Genomic DNA, 19,014 nt, shown 5'->3' on the forward strand with positions numbered 1-19,014 from the left:
GGAGATGACATGGATGCGCTGCAGCTCCAACCACGCTAAAAGCTTCTCCACGTGACCTGGCAACAACAGCTGCAAGGGGTCGCGAACATCGCGACGCGTTTGCCCATTAACTAAACGCGTCTAACTACTTCCTCCACTTCAATTCAAATGTCCCACTATCACCTTACTTCACGGGTTTGGAAATCGGAATGTTCAAGCCCCGGTAGGTATAATGCCTCTACAAAAATCCTACTCGGATCAAGTTGGTCGAACTAAGGTAATGGAAAAATCCAATTATATACAGACACAAAGTTGAGCATCACTAACGGTTACAGCGCTTGCCATGGCAGCGATCGAGGAGCAACCCCGTTCAACAAACACCAAGACCCCGGGCACTCCAGCCTGTGTCCGAGGTGACCAAGAACAAGCTCAATAAGTTTCAGTATCACACCGTGAATGGCGAAGCAGCCTCAGAGAGCACAGAAAACGATCAGAATGTATCAAACAACCGAACCAAGGACGATACAACGACGACGCCCGCTACTCGATTGACCTGGCAAGAGCTGCTCGAACCTGCAGGTGGTACCGAAGATGACACGACGACATCGCCGAATGATCGGCTTCTCTGGGACAACAGACAGGATACATTGTACATGCCAGCATTATCTCCCATGCTGAACCGCAAAGGAGCAAGAAAACGTGCTAGGAGCTCATCGCCTGTTTCGTCTCCGGTAGCGGACAAGTCCAATACACCCTCGGTAAACGTCAGGAAGCTGGCGCAAGCCCTCAAGTCACCACACGCGGATCCAACACTGGAATTATGGGACCGATACTCGCTAAACGGAACCGACAACGCTGGTAGCCCTCTAGGACTTGCGAACCCTGCACTTGCACAGTTGATGGTGTCGTCTTCGCCGCGCCCATCAAAAACAACGGTTGGCGAAACCAATCTCAGACGAGCAATAAGTTGTGGTTTGAATTGGCCCAAGAGGAGAAGGGTAGAAAGATCAACGTCAGGTAGTCGCCTGAGTACCGAGATGGAAGAGATGGAGGCATCCAAGTCTTCAATGGTAAATGCACTGCTCGATACGGTGACTAGTAGCATCAACGGGCCAAGTGAGGAGCCCCAAGATGCTCCAGAATCTCCTTCTCCTAAGAAGAGACGGATATACACCACTAGCAGTGGCTCTCCACGCCTCTCGAAAACCCGAGCCAGGTCTCAAACGCCTGCAGAAGACCCTGCGCAACAGCATGTCCAAGTTCCGGCTCGAGCTCCAGTTCAATTACCACATCCAGAACCTGCTTCCTCGGACTATGGTGATAATGACTTTGACGAATTTGACGACGACACCATCATGCAACTTGAAGCCAGCATCAACACTACTCAATTGGAAGCGAATCAGCAACCCGAGGTAGTAGCAGCCGAAAACAATCCGGTAACCGAGAACGATAAAAAAACACCGGAAAAGTTTGGCGGCAAGCTGGACGAATTTGACGACCTGGACGATGACTTCTTCGACGAGGCAGAAAATCTAATTACTGCGGACTCTCAACAAGTATCACAGGCTCCAGCAACGACAGAACTTGACGACTTGGATGATGAATTTGGAGACGCATTTGGCGGAGACTTTGATTTTGAAGCCGTAGAACTGGCCGCAACGCAAGCAGCCCAGAACTGCTCCGGAGACGTACGTCGAACAACCTAGGAGGATCCGCCACATGCTAAGTAACAGGTAGAGCCGGAAACCAAGAACAATCCAACGATACCTGGTAACGAATGTCTTGGAAGGCGAGTATACGGACCAATACGGACATACACGGCCAGAAAAGGTAAATTAGTCGACAACCATGCTCGAATATTACTGATTCGCAACTTCAGATTCTTCTCATCCAGGCCGACAATTCAAAAGATATAAAGACGGTTCACCTGAGGGCCTCATGGTTTGACACACCGGCCCACGCAGAAGCCTACGTTCACATTATAGGCGATTTCTCTTTAAGAGGCCAATGTATCATTGACGATGGCCAAAATCTTCTTATTCTACACCCTGATCAACTTATATCCGCAACCGTGGTGGCTGATTCGTTCGGTTGCATGCGCCGTGCTGTGCTGCAAGATCGAGTCAAGGCCACCAGTCCACCAACACCACCCCTTATCTATGGAACAATGTTACACGAAATCTTCCAAGAGGCCCTTCTTGCTAATAAGTGGGATCTCCCTTTTTTATGCGCCGTCATCGACCGAATAACAGAAAAGCATGTCGAGGACCTGTATACTATCAAAGTTGGCATACCTTCGGCTCGAGAGCATCTACAATCCAAAATGACCGAATTGAGTTACTGGGCTGGCGCTTTCGTATCTTCCCGCCCAAAGCAGGATGCGATAGTTGAAGACCGAAACGGGAAAAAGGCAAATATGGCCGTTACCAAGCTCTTGGATGTTGAGGAACACGTATGGTCTCCAATGTACGGACTCAAGGGCAACATCGACGCAACCGTTGAAGTTGCAATGCAGGATGGAAATGATATTCGGACTTTGACTTTGCCTTTTGAGGTCAAGACGGGTAAACATGCAAACAGTAATCATATGGCTCAAACGGCACTCTATACTTTGCTCTTATCGGACCGCTACGATATTGAGATTGCGTATGGAATCCTCTACTATATGGAAACATCCAAGACGATGCGTATTCCCGCAATCCGACACGAGCTCCGACACATGATCATGCAAAGAAATCAACTAGCATGCTATGTTCGAGAAAGAAGTGTCCAGTTGCCACCAATGCTCAAGAGCAAGCACATGTGTGGGAAATGCTACGCCAAGACATCGTGTTTCATCTACCATCGACTCGCTGACGACGGAGATGGAGAGTCGAGTGGCATGAATGAGAAATTTGATGAGCTCGTCAAGCACTTGACTCCTCATCATCAACAATTCTTCATCAAGTGGGAGAATTTACTGACCAAAGAAGAGAAGGAGAGCCAAAAAACCAAAAGAGAGTTATGGACAATGACTAGTACTGAACGAGAAAAGAAATCTCGATGTTTTGCAGATGTCATCATCGAAGAGGGTTCAGCTTCAGTCGACACGGACAACCCTAGGATCAATCGATACCACTACACCTTTGTCAAGCGAGTTCAAGTTTCAGGATTCTCATTCCTGGAGTCCGAGTTGTCAGTCGGAGAGCCAATTGTGGTCTCTGACGAGGAGGGCCACTTCGCCTTGGCTATAGGCTACGTTACAGCAGTCAAGAGGCAACGAATCAGTGTTGCAGTTGACAGGCGACTTCATAATGCCCGCATTCGACAACCTGGCTTTGATGAGAGGGATAATCAGATTTTTGCTAGCATTATGGACGTTGCCCACGAGGGGGCGACCCAGGATGAGGCAACAGGCAAAATCAAAGAGGCTCCTATTCGGTATCGACTCGACCAAGATGAATTCAGCAACGGAATGGCGACTGTTCGCAACAACCTCGTCCAGATGATGGCAGATGATATCGTGGGATCGCGGCAAATTCGACGACTGATCGTTGATCTAGAAGCACCAATATTCAAGGCTGCGCCAACTCAGTACATCGTGTCGGATCGAGATAGCCTAAATGTTGATCAACATCGCGCCATCGAAAAAGTCATGAGTGCTCAAGACTACGCACTTGTTCTTGGAATGCCCGGTACTGGAAAAACAACAACTATTGCTCATATCATCCGTGCTTTGACATCACAGGGGAAGAGCGTGCTTTTGACCTCGCATACACATACTGCTGTGGACAACATTCTACTAAAACTCAAGGCTGACAAAATACCTATCCTTCGTCTGGGTGCCCCGGCCAAAGTGCACCCTGACGTCCAGGACTTCGCTATTCTTGCAGGCCATCCAATGAAATCATTCGATGAGATCAAGAATGCATGGCACTGGACACCAATCGTCGCAACGACATGTCTTGGTATCAACCATTCTGTCTTCCATGAACGTTCCTTTGATTACTGTATCGTGGACGAGGCATCACAAATTACACTGCCCATCTGCGCTGGTCCGATCAGAATGGCTCGCACTTTTGTTCTTGTTGGCGACCATAATCAGCTCCCTCCCGTGGTAAAGAACGAAGAAGCACGCGACGGCGGTCTCGATGTCAGCCTGTTCAAACTCTTGTCCGACACCCATCCCGAATCGGTCGTCAACCTAGAGCATCAGTATCGTATGTGCGAGGATATCATGACTCTGAGCAACACTCTCATCTATAATGGAAGACTTCGGTGCGGTACAGAGCAGCTTCGAAGGCGGAAACTTGAAGTTCCACGAATGGAGGCTCTCATGCAGCGACACTACGATGCATCAACCATCAACGCAGCAACTCCCCGATCGTTCTGCGCTGCCCCTGGTCCGAATCGATGCTGGCTATATGACCTTCTCGATAGCGATGCGCGCGTACGTTTCATTAACACTGACACAATCCAACCTCCCGTCCGTGAAGAAGCCCAGGGCAAACGAATCGTCAACTCAGCTGAAGTCCGCATCGTTTCTCAGCTCGTTGACAGCCTTTTGACAGTTGGAGTTCCAGACTCTGAAATTGGTGTGATGACACACTACCGAGCACAGCTTTTTATGCTCAAAGACAAGCTCAAGGTGTTCTCTGGAGTAGAGATGCACACAACAGATCGTTTCCAGGGACGAGATAAGGAGGTGATTGTCCTCAGTCTCGTGCGAAGCAATGAAGCGTGCAATATTGGAGACCTGTTGAAGGATTGGAGACGAATAAATGTTGCTTTCACACGAGCCAAAACGAAGCTCCTCGTTGTTGGGAGCAAATCGACACTCAAGGGTAGCGGCAGCGACAGTATGCTAAGTCGATTCATATCTTTGATGGAGGACCGGAATTGGATTTACGAGATGCCCGCCAATGCGCTTGAGAACCATTATTTTGAGGACTTTGGTACACAGATCACAGCTACAGGCCCTACGCAAAGGATTAAATCACCACGGAAGAAAGCTTCTGGAAAGGAGAACCGTAGGCGTTCACCGAAAACGGCCAGGATTAGCGACAAGGCGTTATTGAAAGGGAAGCTTATCACGAGGGACATCTTGAACGAAATGACCAACGGCGCATATGTTTGATTAGCGGAACTGGTTTAGCATTGCATTGCATGGATAGGATAAGACCAATAGAGGATCAATCAAAGCCGCTCGGGCGATACATCAGTATCTTCATCGTCCTCTTCTATGGGTTTTGCGGGGCGCTCGAACCTGCTCTTGTTAACAGTGATCCTGCGAATGTGAATAATGACTCACTTCTTTTCTCCTACTATGAGCTTCGTGAACCGTTCCAACTCTTCTAACTGGGCTACACATCCAGTAAGACTTGCGTTGTATGAGTAGCTATATATATCACTCCACGTCTTCTGCCGCTCAAGCTCATATCCCTCGGTATCTTCCTCCATTTCCTTGGCCAGCTCGGCGGTTCTGTGAAGGAGCTTCTTTCTTGCTGCAGCAGCACTCGGTAGATAGCGCTTCGTGGTTGTTAGCAGAAGCCATGGCATGTGAGCTTTCATACTTACAGGAACTTTGCGCTCGGATCGCAATGCTACAGCGAGGATGTACAAGTTCCCGAGGATAGCGGCCACTGCATCACGCCGGTAGCTATGTAGGTGCCCAGCAGCCACGGGATTATCGCGGATGTAGTTTGGGTTGTAAAAGAGAGCAGATTGTCGAACAGCGATGAGATACTCGAAGAATCGCTCGCATGAGGCAGCGAGACACGAGTAGGGAATTGGGTCAAAAGGACCCCGGAGGCGAATTTCGTGACGCGACATGACAAGGAGTTGTCGGATTCTAACGAAACCTTCACGCATCCGACTTTCGAGCATCTCAGATCGTCTGATAGTCTCAGGGGTCGGATCCTTACCCTCGTCGAAGTAAACATAGTTTGCAACAACGTCTGACAATCAGCAGAGTCTCAGAGAGAAAAAATGAGAGACTTACTTCTGTACATTATACTCATGTATAAAATCATTGATGATAGTGCGATCCGCAGTTCGTGTCGAGCAATGAAGGGCCAAAGCAGCCAATTCACAACGATGGGTGCTATAGTGCCAGTAAGAAATACCAGGCCCTTATAAACACCCTGCAGTGCAATGGAAGGTCCAAGAGTGTCGTGTCGCAAAGTGAGAGAGATGACGGCGAAAGACAAACAGCCAACAAGACCGGATCGCTTCATTCAGGTCAGCAATGCCCTGGAGGCTAGAAGTCAAAGATTAAACGTACCGGGTGAGTACTCTGAGTGAAGCGGTACATCATGGGAATCATGTATATAGCAGCGAAGGCTGCAAGAATATATGGGTTCCCACCACTCGCTGCATGTGCCGCACCACTCCACGCAGCACCAAGAACGGCTGCAAAAGCACGAGTGAAAAAATCCTGAATGTTACCCCCTATGCGAGGGTGGATCATGATCCATCCCATCGCGACAGCCCACCATGCATCATAAAGCGTCCTCCAGACATAGGCGCTTTCAAAACAACAAGGAAGAGATAGAGCTGAAAGGAGAAGGACAACCTTCGTTGCATACTTTGCTTCAAACCCTTGGGAACGGCGCAGAAGTTTCCATAACTTATACCTCAACCTATCTTTATGCACCGCAGGACTGCCATGAATGATCGACTCGATCACTGTACAGTCTTCTGGTTCAGTGACCGCCTCGTAGTTATCACGAGGATGATGATTCTCGGATGATCTTGTCGTTTCTATCAGTTTTGCGATCTCCGCAAATGTCGCTCTATACATTCCGGCGGTGACGCCCCCACGATCATGTCTGACCTGTGCGTTGGTTCTGTATAGAGCTTTCCCGAAAGGATATACAGGAAGATTGACGCGTATGCTTTTAGAGTTGGTATGCATATCCTGAACTGTGGCCATGAGGTTGACAACAGTCCCTGCTGTTTCGCGGACATGTCTCGCGAACACAAGGAATTCAACAGCCTGTCCGTGATCGGCGTACGTTTCGGGCCTGTCGTTAGATCTCAAGAGATGATTTTCCGCAGTATCGAAGGCCGCAAGGCTGTTTTGCATGCGCAATTGAACAGGAATGAGATCAGACGAAACGTCCTTAGAAGGACCAAAGTACTTTCGCCAGCCTGTCATATCCATGAGTGCAGCATGACATGTCTTCACACCTTCTGACATACAATCAATGACTTCTCTAGTAGGACCCGACAGAGCCCGAGCCACCTTACGGCCAGAATCTTCCACCTCGGATTCACTTCCCGCGTCATCTGCAACAGTAATCTCAAGAGTTTCGGACCAGTCCTCGAAAAGGTCCGTATCCGTATTCATGGAGAGAAGGGCCCTGACCACACCCTGCACTGAATTACGAAGCTCTCGGACGTCGTTTGGGCGGAAGTGAGTGATGGTGACATCAATTCTCATATCTCGATAAGCAAGTGACATGTCCATGAACGTTTTGGCAAGACGCCTCCTGAGTCCTGTATCTGTAGGCCTAGGGATAACAAGAGATTCCTGAGTAGTTAGTATGACTTTTAACAAGAAACAAGTGAACTTGACTCACCTGCATAGCGTTGAATGACTTATGAAAGGCGACCGCCAGTAGGCGGTTGCCGGCATCTGGAAAGACGAGACAGTTTACCGCCAGTGCAATTGCTTGACCCAACAGCCAAGGAATTCCGTATTGCAACGGCTTGTGCCAGGTGAAAGCATTATCATCAGTCAGGCCCAGTGTTGTAAACGCAAGGGCTATGCCTGCACATAGAACAGTCTGGTATAGGCGGATAAATATTGAACGTGTCAAGGCAATGCCCGCAAAGAACACCGCGGAAACGACAATAAGAATCCAGCCGTATGCCTCCAAAGCATCATTCGTTGATTCTGAAATCAAAATGGCAACATAGCCCCAGGCCAGGCCGGCGGCAGTACCAATGATAGTTCCTACTGTACCATCAACTTGAGAACCCAAATTACGACCTGGATGATTTATTATCGTAGACACCACCATGATGTAGTCATTGTAGCCTAGCCAGTCGTGGACCGGCTGTATTAGACATAAGATATAGGCGATGAAAAAGGCAAGAAACGACTTGAGGAGCTGGATGCCAGCTCTAGTGGTAGCAACTTTGCGCGTTACTGATTTGAACTCATGGAGCTGCCTTGGGAGAAAGTGCTTTGCTGATAACGGGTGACTCTTTTCGAATTCCTTAGGCAGAGCAGCTTTGGACTGTTCAACAATCTCATCTGGATCTATCGGGTCCGGTTTTAGGAAGAGAGCGTCGAAGAAGCCATCACGCATCTCAGCGACCCCATACGTTTCCATGTTCATTCGATCATCGGAGATAATCTGATCAATCTGCATTATGCTCATGACCGATTGGCTCCTTCGAGAGTCCAAGCTTGGCCTCGTGAGAGAGGCTTGAGCAGGCGAAATAGAGCGTCCTCTACGAGGTTCATGGTCCAGGGTGAATCTCACGTCTAACCCGGTAGGGCTTAGACTTGGACTATCATCCACAGATGACTCGACAGCTATTTGAGTTGCATTTTGAGGAGGTCCCGTGATTCGAGTCCGTTGACGGCCACGATCCATTTTGGGGAGAGGTATTAGTGGACTAATGCAGTTTTGATGGTATATAAGAGAACCAAACCGTGCTGACGTTACCACCTATTATGTAGCCGTCGAACATGGGAGGGTCGGTTTGAATTATATAATGGAGAATGAAAGGTAATCGAAGTCAATGAGCTGAGACCATAAGTAATTCCGTGGCTGTACTGTATGTTCGTTGCGGTATTGTTGAAGCGATTGTTTCGTCATCAATTACTCCGGATTTACTTATAGAGAAATGGAAAGTAATGCTCTAGAATGAATACGCTTGCAAGAGAAATGCAAAAAACAGACTGACTCGAGATGAAATGAGTCCAAAAGGGGAACCGCAGAATCCCAAAGAATGATGCAGGATCCAAATATGGGGTCTCGAATAGATCATGTTTTTTTTGGGCATCGACAAGGCCGTGCATCACTATTGCCAAGACTGGGATCGGACTGAGAAGCAGGGATTTCAGTGAAAGGAGAAGTCTTCAAGTATAAGTAAGTAGAGATTGTGAAATATATCTTATCAGCCACTGCGTTCATTGAGTTGAAATTGCACATGAATGACTCTATCACGTAGTTTAATTGTGCTGAGTTTTTAGGTATGGCCAATGTTCTGGTACTGCAGCACCTGCGGAACTCAAACACTCAGACAGACATATAACTTCAGATCAACTGTGCTCTAGTGATACACCCAAGCTTGACTTAATAAATAACAATACTTGATTATGCTCAATATCCCATTCCTCCTTCTATCCGCTCGTATGGGATTGGACGAGGATATACAAAGTGACTAGCCCAACAGGGGTGCTGTGACTACCGGGTCACGTGAACCTATCAAATCGACTTTCAACAATTACCTAGGTAGGTATGCATCCGTTCAGATCAAACAACCAGCATCACGCCCAACAACGTCACTCAGCCATTGATATCCCCCCACGCCATCTCATCGCCGAATCGAATCCACCTCGAGATCTCGACGATACGGTAAAACATGACCTTTATCCGCGCTGCTGTCGCGCCCCTGCGCGCTGCACGCTGCATTCGACAACCCCTCTCCTCTAGAGGTTTCTCCGTGTCCGCCCGACGACAAGGAGGCGGCGGCGAGCACCAATTCGATCCTCCCACCGGCTGGCTCTGGGGTGTCAAGCCTGGCGAGAAGCCCGAGCCCGAGGGCTGGGAGTGGCCTACCTATATTCTTCTCGGCAGCCTTGCCGCCACCGCCGTTGCGCTCGCCTTCAAGCCCGATACTACGTGAGTGATTTGCACTCGGAGGATACATATCGTATTGGGCGGATTCAGTCTTGCCAATGGCGAAATTCTGGCCGAGACCTGATGCGGGACGTCTACTAACGGCTATATAGTGTCTCTACCTGGGCCCTTGAGGAAGCACGAAGGAGGTTAGAGGAAGAGGGAATCCTGCCCGACCCATCCAAGCAGGACAAGAAGAACTAAGCGGAGGTTGCGACATACTGACAGGGGGAAATCCGGTCAATTGTACATGTTATTTTGCATTTGAAGAATGGTACTGCTAGAGGTTTTGGTCTTGAGGTATTACTGTCTGTCTAGTTGGGGCTGTGACACAACCTCTGACCTTTGCTAGTTTCGCTGATTGTGAGCCCTAACAAGCAATTGTGGCAAAGCAGATGATGTTCTCGTAAACCTGAGCGTGAGCGTAATTATTTTGATTCCGATCTATCTATTCCCAGCCGCTATATAACGCCATATACACAACCACTCTAAATAGTGTAGCTCCATTCATGCTCCTCATCACCATATTGAATGGCCTCGATCCATTCCTTCATCTTGAGGGCGATCTCGCCAGACTCTTCGAGCTCAGAAAGACCGCAGTCAACGAGCTTGCCCTTCCATGAGATGGATCGGACAGGGCTGACAATAGCGGCAGTTCCAGCACCAAAGGCCTCGAGAAGACGGCCCTCTTCAGCAGCCTCAGCAAGCTCCCTCATTGTGTACTTGCGCTCACTGATCTTCCAGCCCTCAGGTTCAAGACGCTCCCGAGCGAGCGCGAGCACAGAGTCACGAGTAACACCTTCAAGGATAGTTCCGTCAAGGGGTGCAGTCACAAGCTCCTTCTGGCCGGTCTCCTTGTTCTTGAGAGCAACGAACATGTTCATAGTGCCGACCTCAGTAACGTACTCCTCCTCTCCAAACAGCCAGAGGTTCTGCTGGAAGCCACGGCTGGCGGCCTGGAGCTGGGGAACAATGCAGGGCGCATAGTTGGCGCCCAGCTTCTTGTCACCAACACCGCCAGGCCAGGCACGAACAGCGTAGTCAGTGGCCTCGAGCGAGACGGCCTTAAAACCGGTAGGATAGTAAGGGCCAACGGGTGAGGCGATGACGTAGAGAAGAGCAGATCCGGGAGGTCCGACACCGAGTGTCTTTTGGGTTCCGATCATGGTGGGACGGAGGTAGAGGGAGTATCCCCGCTTATCAGGGATGAAGCGGGAGTCGAGCTGAGCGAGCTTGGAGATGAGCTCGGTGAGGGCCTGGGGCTCAAAGGTGGGGAGCGCAATACGGGCAGCAGACTTGTTGAGTCGCGCCATGTTCTTGTCAGGTCGGAAGAGTCGCACTTTGCCGTCCTTGTCCTTGTACGCCTTCATACCCTCAAAACACTCAAAAGCATAGTGGAAGACACATGTTGCAGGGTCGAGTGAGAGGTTCTGGTAGGGTGTGATCTTGGGCTCCAACCATCCTTCGTCTTGATTCCATTCGATCGCAAGCATGTGGTCTGGCAAAATTTCAGCTTTTGTGCAGGGCGTATCTGGTGGGGGATTCGTTCACCTGTGAATTCCCGTCCAAAGACGAGATCCTCGGGCTTGCTGAGGCCCTTGGGCTTCCCCGTCTTCTCAATGCTGAGTTTTGAAGCATCCAGGCCCAGAGGCTTGATGGTCGAAGCAGCCTCAGCCTTGATGCTGAACCGTTGCGCATGGCATAGGGGTCTCAAGCTCGACATGCGAGCGCTCCGTAAAGCGGAGCGGACAAGCAACGGTCTCATCATTAATGCGTTTGTGAAGTCAATTGACAGTAGAAAGTTGAATTGGCGGAATTATATATGCAACACAAACTGAAGAACAAAAAGGTAAAGTTTTACAGATGGGGAGCAATAACCTTCGGTGTCGAGACTAAGGTAGGTGGGATATTAACTTAAGTACTAGGGGCAATTGTCTATGGTCGGAGTTGTATCGGAGGTTCATGATAGAAAGATTGCAAATTGACCGACTCAATAGGCTCGCTGCAAAGTGAGCCCGAGGTACTTTACAGGGACAGCCGTCTCCAGGCGGTCACAACCGCATTGGGCCGTGGATGAGTCGCCTGGGAAAGTCACTTAAAGTTCCGTGAACGCAGCTGTCGACGCCCTATCAAGTTAGTGATACAGGGGTTCAATGGGGGACTGATCTGACATTCAGCAGCTGGAGCTGCTTCCGCCGCTGCCCAGGCGTTATCAGCTTATCGTGGGGCAGCTAGGCTTGGCTCCCTGATGGTAAGGATACGTGGGTTATTTGTCAACGCGAGGCTACCCCTACACATGGAGAATGCGCATCGCGATCAACGTCATATCCATTCCCAATCCTATTGCGGCCTAAGCGAAGCGATCGTCGACCCTTGTAGTATTCGTCGCCACCAAAGAATATCGCATTGTGAGCCTCCAACAACAACAGCGGCGGCTAAGCGCAGCACTTGCGACTTGCGACCCCTTTTAAGTTCGACCTAACGTTTGCGATCCATGGAGAGCTGTCACCATGTTCTCCTCGGCCTTTAAGTCCATCTCTGCCACCAACATCACAGGCAACTACTCCATCTCCTCAGCACCGACTTCGACGGCTGGTCCCTGGAAGATATACGATGCGAAGAAGAAGTCTACCGGCAAGCCATACAGCGTCTTTGTCTTTGAGCGGAAATCATTAGATAGCCATGGCAGCTCGTTGGGCCGCTCCGGTGCGGCCTCGTTCAAGAAGACGGTCGAGGAAGTCGTCGAGCGGTTAAAGAAGGAAGCGTCGAGTCTTGCGAAGCTCAGGCATCCCAACATTCTCGAGTTGGTGGAACCAGTGGAGGAGACAAGAGGCGGAGGCTTACAGTTCGTGACGGAATCCGTCACAGCTTCATTGTCCAGTTTACTGCAGGAGAAAGACGAACAGGAACGAACTGGAGGACCCGGTGGAAGATCGAGTCGATATGTGACAGAGGATGCAGATGGGACAAAGAGGCGAAGAGAGCTCGAGATCGATGAGTTGGAGATTCAAAAGGGTTTGCTCCAAGTCAGCAAAGCTCTCGAGTTCTTACATGAGAATGCCGGTATCGTCCATGGCAACCTTACCCCAGACGCAGTTCTCATCAACGCAAAGGCATGCCCTCTAAAGCTGTTTATGGGAACTCGACTAACATATCACAGTCCGATTGGAAGATCAGTGGACTAGCATTTGCTAGCCCCCCGGAGGGGTCTGACAAGCCAACATCTATCCAAGGAATTAACTTGTATGAAGTCCTCAATATGGATCCCCGATTACCAAAAGCAGTGCAACTCAACCTCGACTATTCGTCGCCCGACTTTGTAGTCGACAACAACCTTAACTCTTCTGCGGACATGTTCTCCCTGGGACTCATGTCGGTCGCCCTATACAACTCACCCCATAGGTCTCCTCTTGAATGCCACGGCAGTTTATCTACGTACAAGCGACTGTTCTCTTCATCTTCCAGCGTTCCATCCGCCAGTAATAATTATCTTTCATCACGGCCTCTTCCTAGAGAACTTTCGCATGATGTTCTGCCTCGACTCATCACAAGACGGCCTGCTCAGCGAATGACGGCGCGCGAGTTTCAACAGAGCGAGTATTTCGATAACATTCTTGTGTCGACGATTCGATTTCTTGATTCGTTTCCTGCCAAGACTGCAAACGAAAAGGCCTCTTTCATGCGAGGTCTTAACAAGGTGCTACCCTCGTTTCCCAAGTCTGTGATGGAGAAGAAGATTCTACCGGCATTGATAGAGGAGCTCAAGGATCGAGATCTTCTTTCGCTCATTCTGCAAAACGTCTTCAAGATCCTCGATCTCTTACCGTCTGCCAAGAGGGCGTTCAGTGAGAAGGTCCGTCCAGCATTGAGAGAAATCTTTGTAGTCAACGCCAAGCAGACACAAGAGAAAGATCCAGCCAGGGACGCGGGTCTTATGGTTGTTCTTGAACATATCTCATCCATTTCCAGCAACTGCTCTGGGAAAGAATTTAAAGACGGTAGGTTTAATCAAGAAAAGCTGATTGACATGGTGCTAATTTCCTTAGATATGCTCCCGGTCATAATGGCAGCAATTGAGTGCCCGACACACTCAATTGTTGATGCTGCTCTCCGCAGTCTGCCTGTCGTACTACCGGTGCTCGATTTCAGCACAATTAAAAATGAGCTGTTCCCAGTCATTGCCGCTGTTTTCAGCAAGACGAACAGTCTTGCTATTAAAGTCCGCGGACTGCGAGCCTTTGTAATTCTTTGCGGCGGAACAAACGATAATGGCGAAAACGACGGGCTCAATGGCCTGGAAAACAAGAAGACGTCATCTTCGAGTGCCTTGGACAAGTACACTATGCAGGAGAAGATTGTCCCACTCATCAGAGTGATCAAGACGAAGGAACCTGCCGTTATGATGGCAGCCCTCAACGTACTACGGGTCGTGGGCTCAGTAGCTGATGCTGAATTTGTTGCGATGGAAATTCTGCCCATTCTCTGGAGCATGAGTTTGGGCCCACTGCTCAATTTGAAGCAGTTCCAAGGTTTCATGGAGCTCATCAAGAGTTTGTCTCGAAGGGTTGAGGACGAGCAGACAAGAAAACTTCAAGAACTTGGCGGCCCTTCCAACGGCGCTGCTGCTCCAAGCGAAGACTTCATGGCATTTGGCGGTGTCACTGGTACAACCTTTGATCAGAGCAATGGAGCTACAGAAGACGATTTTGAGAATCTCGTCAAAGGACGCATGGGTAGTCCTAGGTCGAGCACAGCAACCCCCAGTTGGGATGACCCAGCCAAATCGAAATCGAGTACCCCCGCACCTACATTCTCATGGTCGACACCTCCACCTACGAATAACCCTGCATTAAAACCTCCAGCTCAGAAGGCTCCGTCTTTCAGAACCGTAACACCGGATCTAGGCCGTTTCGAGGCTCTCACACCGTCATCTACTCAGTTCAGTCAACCACTACAGCCCACACCGAGCCAATCCTTCCAACCTCCAACCCAACTTCAGCAACAACCGCTGGCTCCACAGCAGCCTTTGACTGCTTCGACATCCGGTTCATCTATCAACTGGTCTGCTGCTGCCGCCAAAGCTACACCCAGCCCATGGGGAAGCTCCTCTGGGTTCGGTACTAGTGCGTCTACCAGCAACATGGGCTCCTCGATGGCAAACATGTCTCTCAACTCAACATCGCGGCAACCGCCATTTACGCTCCCACCGCCACCAGGCAACGCATCTACTACTTCCTCTTCGTTCACAATGCCCCCACCACCAACAACAAACTGGAGTGGTATGAGTTCGATGAGCAACACAACACAGAACACAACGCAGAACAACATGGGACAAAAGTCGGGATTGGATAAATATGAGAGTCTGATTTAGGCTTGAAATCTACGACAGTATTATAAGACAGCATTGAGCAAACGGCTGGATATAGAGTTGGCTTTGTAGTACCATCACGGATAATTGACTAGTGTGGCATGGGGATGGCCATAGCCACAAGGCCATTCGGTAACATGGCAAGACTACTATTGGGATAGAAACAGCACATACTATTACTATAGGCGAGTTGTTATTATGATACCTGAGAGTGATCGAAAATACATTTGTTTGACTAGACTTCTGTGTCGTGGAGAAATGCTGAGAGTCTGCCTGGACTCATTTTTGATGCATGCAATTAAGCAAGCTCGCAATCTTTGATGTGCATTCTTGTTATGAAGGCGTTCATTCAGCTTCGGGGCATAGTTATCTGGTGTGAACTATCGCTCCTGACCGCATGATGAATCACCAACGCAGCTAATGTTATAAAATGGAACTTTTGAATCCAGGCACAGGTAGACCATTGAATTGGTAGTTTGTTCGTGAATCTTCAATGTCTGTATTACGATGTATATGCGTGCGCTCTAACACATCCTGACACCCTGTCTCTAGCTCAATTCAACATCTGCACCAAATGCTTTTCATCACCCCAAAATCTCATTTGAGTTGTCGGTAAATTAGTCCCGGTCCAAGATATTGAAGCCCACGAGTTTGTCTTTTATACATAAATGTCGCTAGAAAAGGGATCAAAGACAGGCGCAGGGATGAGAAACGCATATATATCTAAGTCGAGGAAAGTTGGTTAAAAAAAACAATAAAAAAAAAAAAAGTCAAACTCTGACATATAAGAAAAGACAACAGACGGTCAGTTCTGTAAACACCCTTACTCCGTCCATATTCATCCATTTTTTGTTGGCATCGTATCCGATCCTCTAGACGCCATGCCATCCGCTTGCAGCACAGAATGTAAAATCTCATAAAAACGCACAAATGCAGTGTCTTTCAAGGCCTCCTTAGAAAATTATTCAATAAGTTGCTCTCACTTCTTGGCCTTCTGCTCCTCAAAAACGTGGCGACTCTTAAAGCCAGGCTCAGTACGGACTTCAACCTTTTGATCCTTAGGAACCATCTCATGCACCATTGGCCAGCCCAGACGGCGACATAGTTCAGAGACAACAACATCGCAGTCGCCTAGGAGATCGATGTCAAAATTGATGTGATTGACGGCCTGGCGAGATACGTAGATCTGAGGAATATTGGCAGGGAGCCAAGAAACGATCTCAGATACAGGCGTAACCTTGAGAGAAGTGCCGATAACGATGACGAGATCAACCTTGTCACGATCGTGCTCGGTTAGTCGTCGAGAGAACTCATCGGGGAGAGCCTCGCCAAAGAAGGTAATATCTGGCTTCATGACACCAGCACTGGGGATGTCATACTCAGACTCGTCGGAACTATCGGCACTCCACCGTCTTCGCTTCTTCTCTGTGCCCGCAGACCGCTTACGCTTAGGCGCACCGCCAGTAGTGCGCAGAGTCTGAACGCAGCGTGGGCATCGAGGGATCTTGTCAGCCTTGATCTCGGGAAAGATGGCCTCTCCTGGGCATTTGTAACCGCACTGAACACAAGTGGCGGTTCCGAAGGAGCCGTGGCATTGGATGAGCTTGTCCTTGGGAACACCGGCTTTGACTTCGAGGTTGTCGATGTTCTGAGAGTAGTTGGTCAAGAGCTTGCCCTTCTCGTGGAGCATGGCAATGAACTTGTGAGTGGGTGTATACCGGTCCGTGCTCGGCAGAATGTCTTTGGCCACCGAGTAGAAAATGGTGGGATCCTGGCGGAAGACACTAATGTCGAAAACCTCTTGAGGATCACTAAGACCAAGGTGCTCCAACTTGGAATACAGACCAGTTCCCTTGGAACGGAAGTCAGGAATGCCCAGGGATGTAGAGATACCAGCACCAGTGATGAGAATGATGTTGCTGCTCTTAGTGATCAGGTCGACAGCATCGTCAACCGTGTTGTGACGCAGAAGCTTGGCGCGTTTAGACAGTTCACGCGTAATAGCGAGCGACAGTAAACTGAAATACGCATCATCAGGCTGACCCTCCAGGAAGGGAGGAGGACGAATGCCAAAGGCGCTGAGGAGCTTTCTGGCGGTATAGTGACCAGCATCAACAGTGCGTTGGCAAAAGACTGTTGGACCATATTCTCGGAGCTCCCGACGAAGTCTGCTAGCTTCTTCAGGTGTGCACACTTTGGGGTCTTTTTTTTTTTGGAGAATATGGTTAGCAATCTTGGAGTAGAGTGCATAGGTTGGGGCGATCTCAGGATAGGATAGAATAGGATGGGGCATGAGACTAGACAAACTCACCATCAACGGCCACGGTATTATCAGCGTTCAACTCATCGAAAGCATCTTCAAACAGAGAGTCTGTCTCCCACGATTCTCTGACATCGGCAACTCTCTCCTCAAGTTCAGCGAGTGCAACGTTGGCCTCTGCAATTTTGATCTCGTCTTCTGTTGGGTTATCACCCAACTTTTCGAGAGCATTTGGTTGAGCCTTTCGCTTGGAGAGAGCAACAGTCCTCCCGTTGCCTTTTTTTGTGTTCATGGTAGAGAGGATGGGATTTTGTACAAGCGAAGAGAAGAGAAACCAAGTGAAGTGAGGAGAAGGGGATATTAGGGTTTGCCAGCGGTTGACACTGGTGAAATATCAGAGGCTGGTTTGATGTCCTACGGAAATGTGTTGTAGATGCAAATGGTTAAAGTGAAGGGAAGGGAAAGGAAGAAAGCGGGTCAGAAAGACGAGGGTGGCATCTATTATTAACCCCAGATCGAGCCGAACCATGCAGACGGTCTGCTCTGCTTTGGTTTGGTTGGCTTGGCTTGGCTTCTGGATACTACCAAAAGTAAGGTACCTAAGCTTGTGAAAGAAAAGGAAAAAAGATACCTTGGTAGACTCGATGAGAAATGGTGTAGAATTCTGTCAAAAGCTTGACTGAGAATAGGGATTTTATGGTAGAGTCGTCGACGCGGCGGGTGATCAGGTATGAAGAGAGAATCGTTTCAGCTTGAGTGAGAGCGATAGTGAAGAAGCTGATCTGCCGAAAGTGGGTTTCGTTTGGTTATGCGAGTTTCGTGCAATGGGAGGAAAGGAAGACGATGAGTGACAATGTATGAGGATGAGGTTGTTGCAGTTGAACAAGCTACTGTAACTGTAACTAAAAGGGAGAGAGGAAAGGCAAGATAGGTAGATAAGCAAAGAAAGTGACAGAATCTTTCCTTCGCAAGTCTCTGCCTTGTTCTCAGTAGAAAGACATCGAGACACAATATCGTTCAGATATGAGCAATCTGATTCGATGTAATATCGCCTTTGTTTTCTCACTTTATTGCCTTTTTCGTTTATTATCCAACAAAGCAAGCTCGGGAGAGGAATAGGGACCCCTACGCAGAATGGGATCCTTAGAGAGCGCCCAATAGAATAAACAAAGTTGCGGATAGATAGGAAAGAGAAGAACAAAAATCGAGGAGAGAAGAGTAAGAAAAGAAAAGAAAAGAATCTCAGATACGGTGGTTGGAATGTAATAATGGCGGCGAGCACTGGGGTGCAGGGGGACGTGATTAATTACAGAGGGGAGAAGTGATAAATCGACTACTAACCTGACCTAAGGGTACTCGAAATACCGTACAATATATAGTAAGGTGACAAGCAACTCGAGAAACACCCTTAGCAACTGACGTTCTATTAGGAACCTCTTTCTACCTTAAGTTGCTCGGTATTCCCTCTATTCTAAAATAACTTAGTGTTTTACACCTTTACCCTCCTCTATTCTCTACTGTCCCTGTCATCTCCTCATCTCATACGCATGTCGCATCATGTGGCAGAC

At 48.9% G+C, this 19,014-nt stretch overlaps 7 protein-coding genes across 7 annotated transcripts; 4 read left to right on the top strand and 3 right to left on the bottom strand.

Annotated features, from left to right (window-relative positions):
* Positions 1 to 211: 211 nt before the first annotated feature.
* J7337_004063 (uncharacterized protein) lies at positions 212 to 5,095 on the top strand (the record flags this gene model as incomplete). Its single annotated transcript, XM_044821766.1, has 3 exons — positions 212 to 256; positions 315 to 1,667; positions 1,859 to 5,095. 3 exons carry the CDS (start codon positions 212 to 214, stop codon positions 5,093 to 5,095), a joined length of 4,635 nt encoding a protein of 1,544 aa, XP_044683099.1.
* A 59-nt stretch (positions 5,096 to 5,154) lies between these two features.
* Positions 5,155 to 8,567, bottom strand: J7337_004064 (uncharacterized protein; the record flags this gene model as incomplete). Its single annotated transcript, XM_044821767.1, has 6 exons — positions 5,155 to 5,245; positions 5,270 to 5,487; positions 5,536 to 5,915; positions 5,960 to 6,188; positions 6,242 to 7,492; positions 7,542 to 8,567. 6 exons carry the CDS (start codon positions 8,565 to 8,567, stop codon positions 5,155 to 5,157), a joined length of 3,195 nt encoding a protein of 1,064 aa, XP_044683100.1.
* Positions 8,568 to 9,561: 994 nt separating this feature from the next.
* On the top strand, positions 9,562 to 10,022 carry J7337_004065 (uncharacterized protein; the record flags this gene model as incomplete). Its single annotated transcript, XM_044821768.1, has 2 exons — positions 9,562 to 9,821; positions 9,932 to 10,022. The coding sequence occupies 2 exons, from the start codon at positions 9,562 to 9,564 to the stop codon at positions 10,020 to 10,022; spliced, it is 351 nt and encodes a 116-aa protein (XP_044683101.1).
* A 284-nt stretch (positions 10,023 to 10,306) lies between these two features.
* On the bottom strand, positions 10,307 to 11,583 carry BAT1 (Mitochondrial branched-chain amino acid (BCAA) aminotransferase; the record flags this gene model as incomplete). Its single annotated transcript, XM_044821769.1, has 2 exons — positions 10,307 to 11,316; positions 11,370 to 11,583. 2 exons carry the CDS (start codon positions 11,581 to 11,583, stop codon positions 10,307 to 10,309), a joined length of 1,224 nt encoding a protein of 407 aa, XP_044683102.1.
* Positions 11,584 to 12,328: 745 nt separating this feature from the next.
* On the top strand, positions 12,329 to 13,003 carry J7337_004067 (uncharacterized protein; the record flags this gene model as incomplete). The annotated part of the gene is made up of 2 exons (XM_044821770.1): positions 12,329 to 12,948; positions 12,979 to 13,003. 2 exons carry the CDS (start codon positions 12,329 to 12,331, stop codon positions 13,001 to 13,003), a joined length of 645 nt encoding a protein of 214 aa, XP_044683103.1.
* A 74-nt stretch (positions 13,004 to 13,077) lies between these two features.
* J7337_004068 (uncharacterized protein) lies at positions 13,078 to 15,189 on the top strand (the record flags this gene model as incomplete). Its single annotated transcript, XM_044821771.1, has 2 exons — positions 13,078 to 13,816; positions 13,865 to 15,189. The coding sequence occupies 2 exons, from the start codon at positions 13,078 to 13,080 to the stop codon at positions 15,187 to 15,189; spliced, it is 2,064 nt and encodes a 687-aa protein (XP_044683104.1).
* Positions 15,190 to 16,165: 976 nt separating this feature from the next.
* Positions 16,166 to 17,738, bottom strand: J7337_004069 (uncharacterized protein; the record flags this gene model as incomplete). The annotated part of the gene is made up of 2 exons (XM_044821772.1): positions 16,166 to 17,388; positions 17,498 to 17,738. The coding sequence occupies 2 exons, from the start codon at positions 17,736 to 17,738 to the stop codon at positions 16,166 to 16,168; spliced, it is 1,464 nt and encodes a 487-aa protein (XP_044683105.1).
* Between the last annotated feature and the right edge of the window lie 1,276 nt (positions 17,739 to 19,014).

This window comes from Fusarium musae, chromosome 3 (assembly GCF_019915245.1).
Source record: "Fusarium musae strain F31 chromosome 3, whole genome shotgun sequence".
Classification (NCBI taxonomy): domain Eukaryota; kingdom Fungi; phylum Ascomycota; class Sordariomycetes; order Hypocreales; family Nectriaceae; genus Fusarium; species Fusarium musae.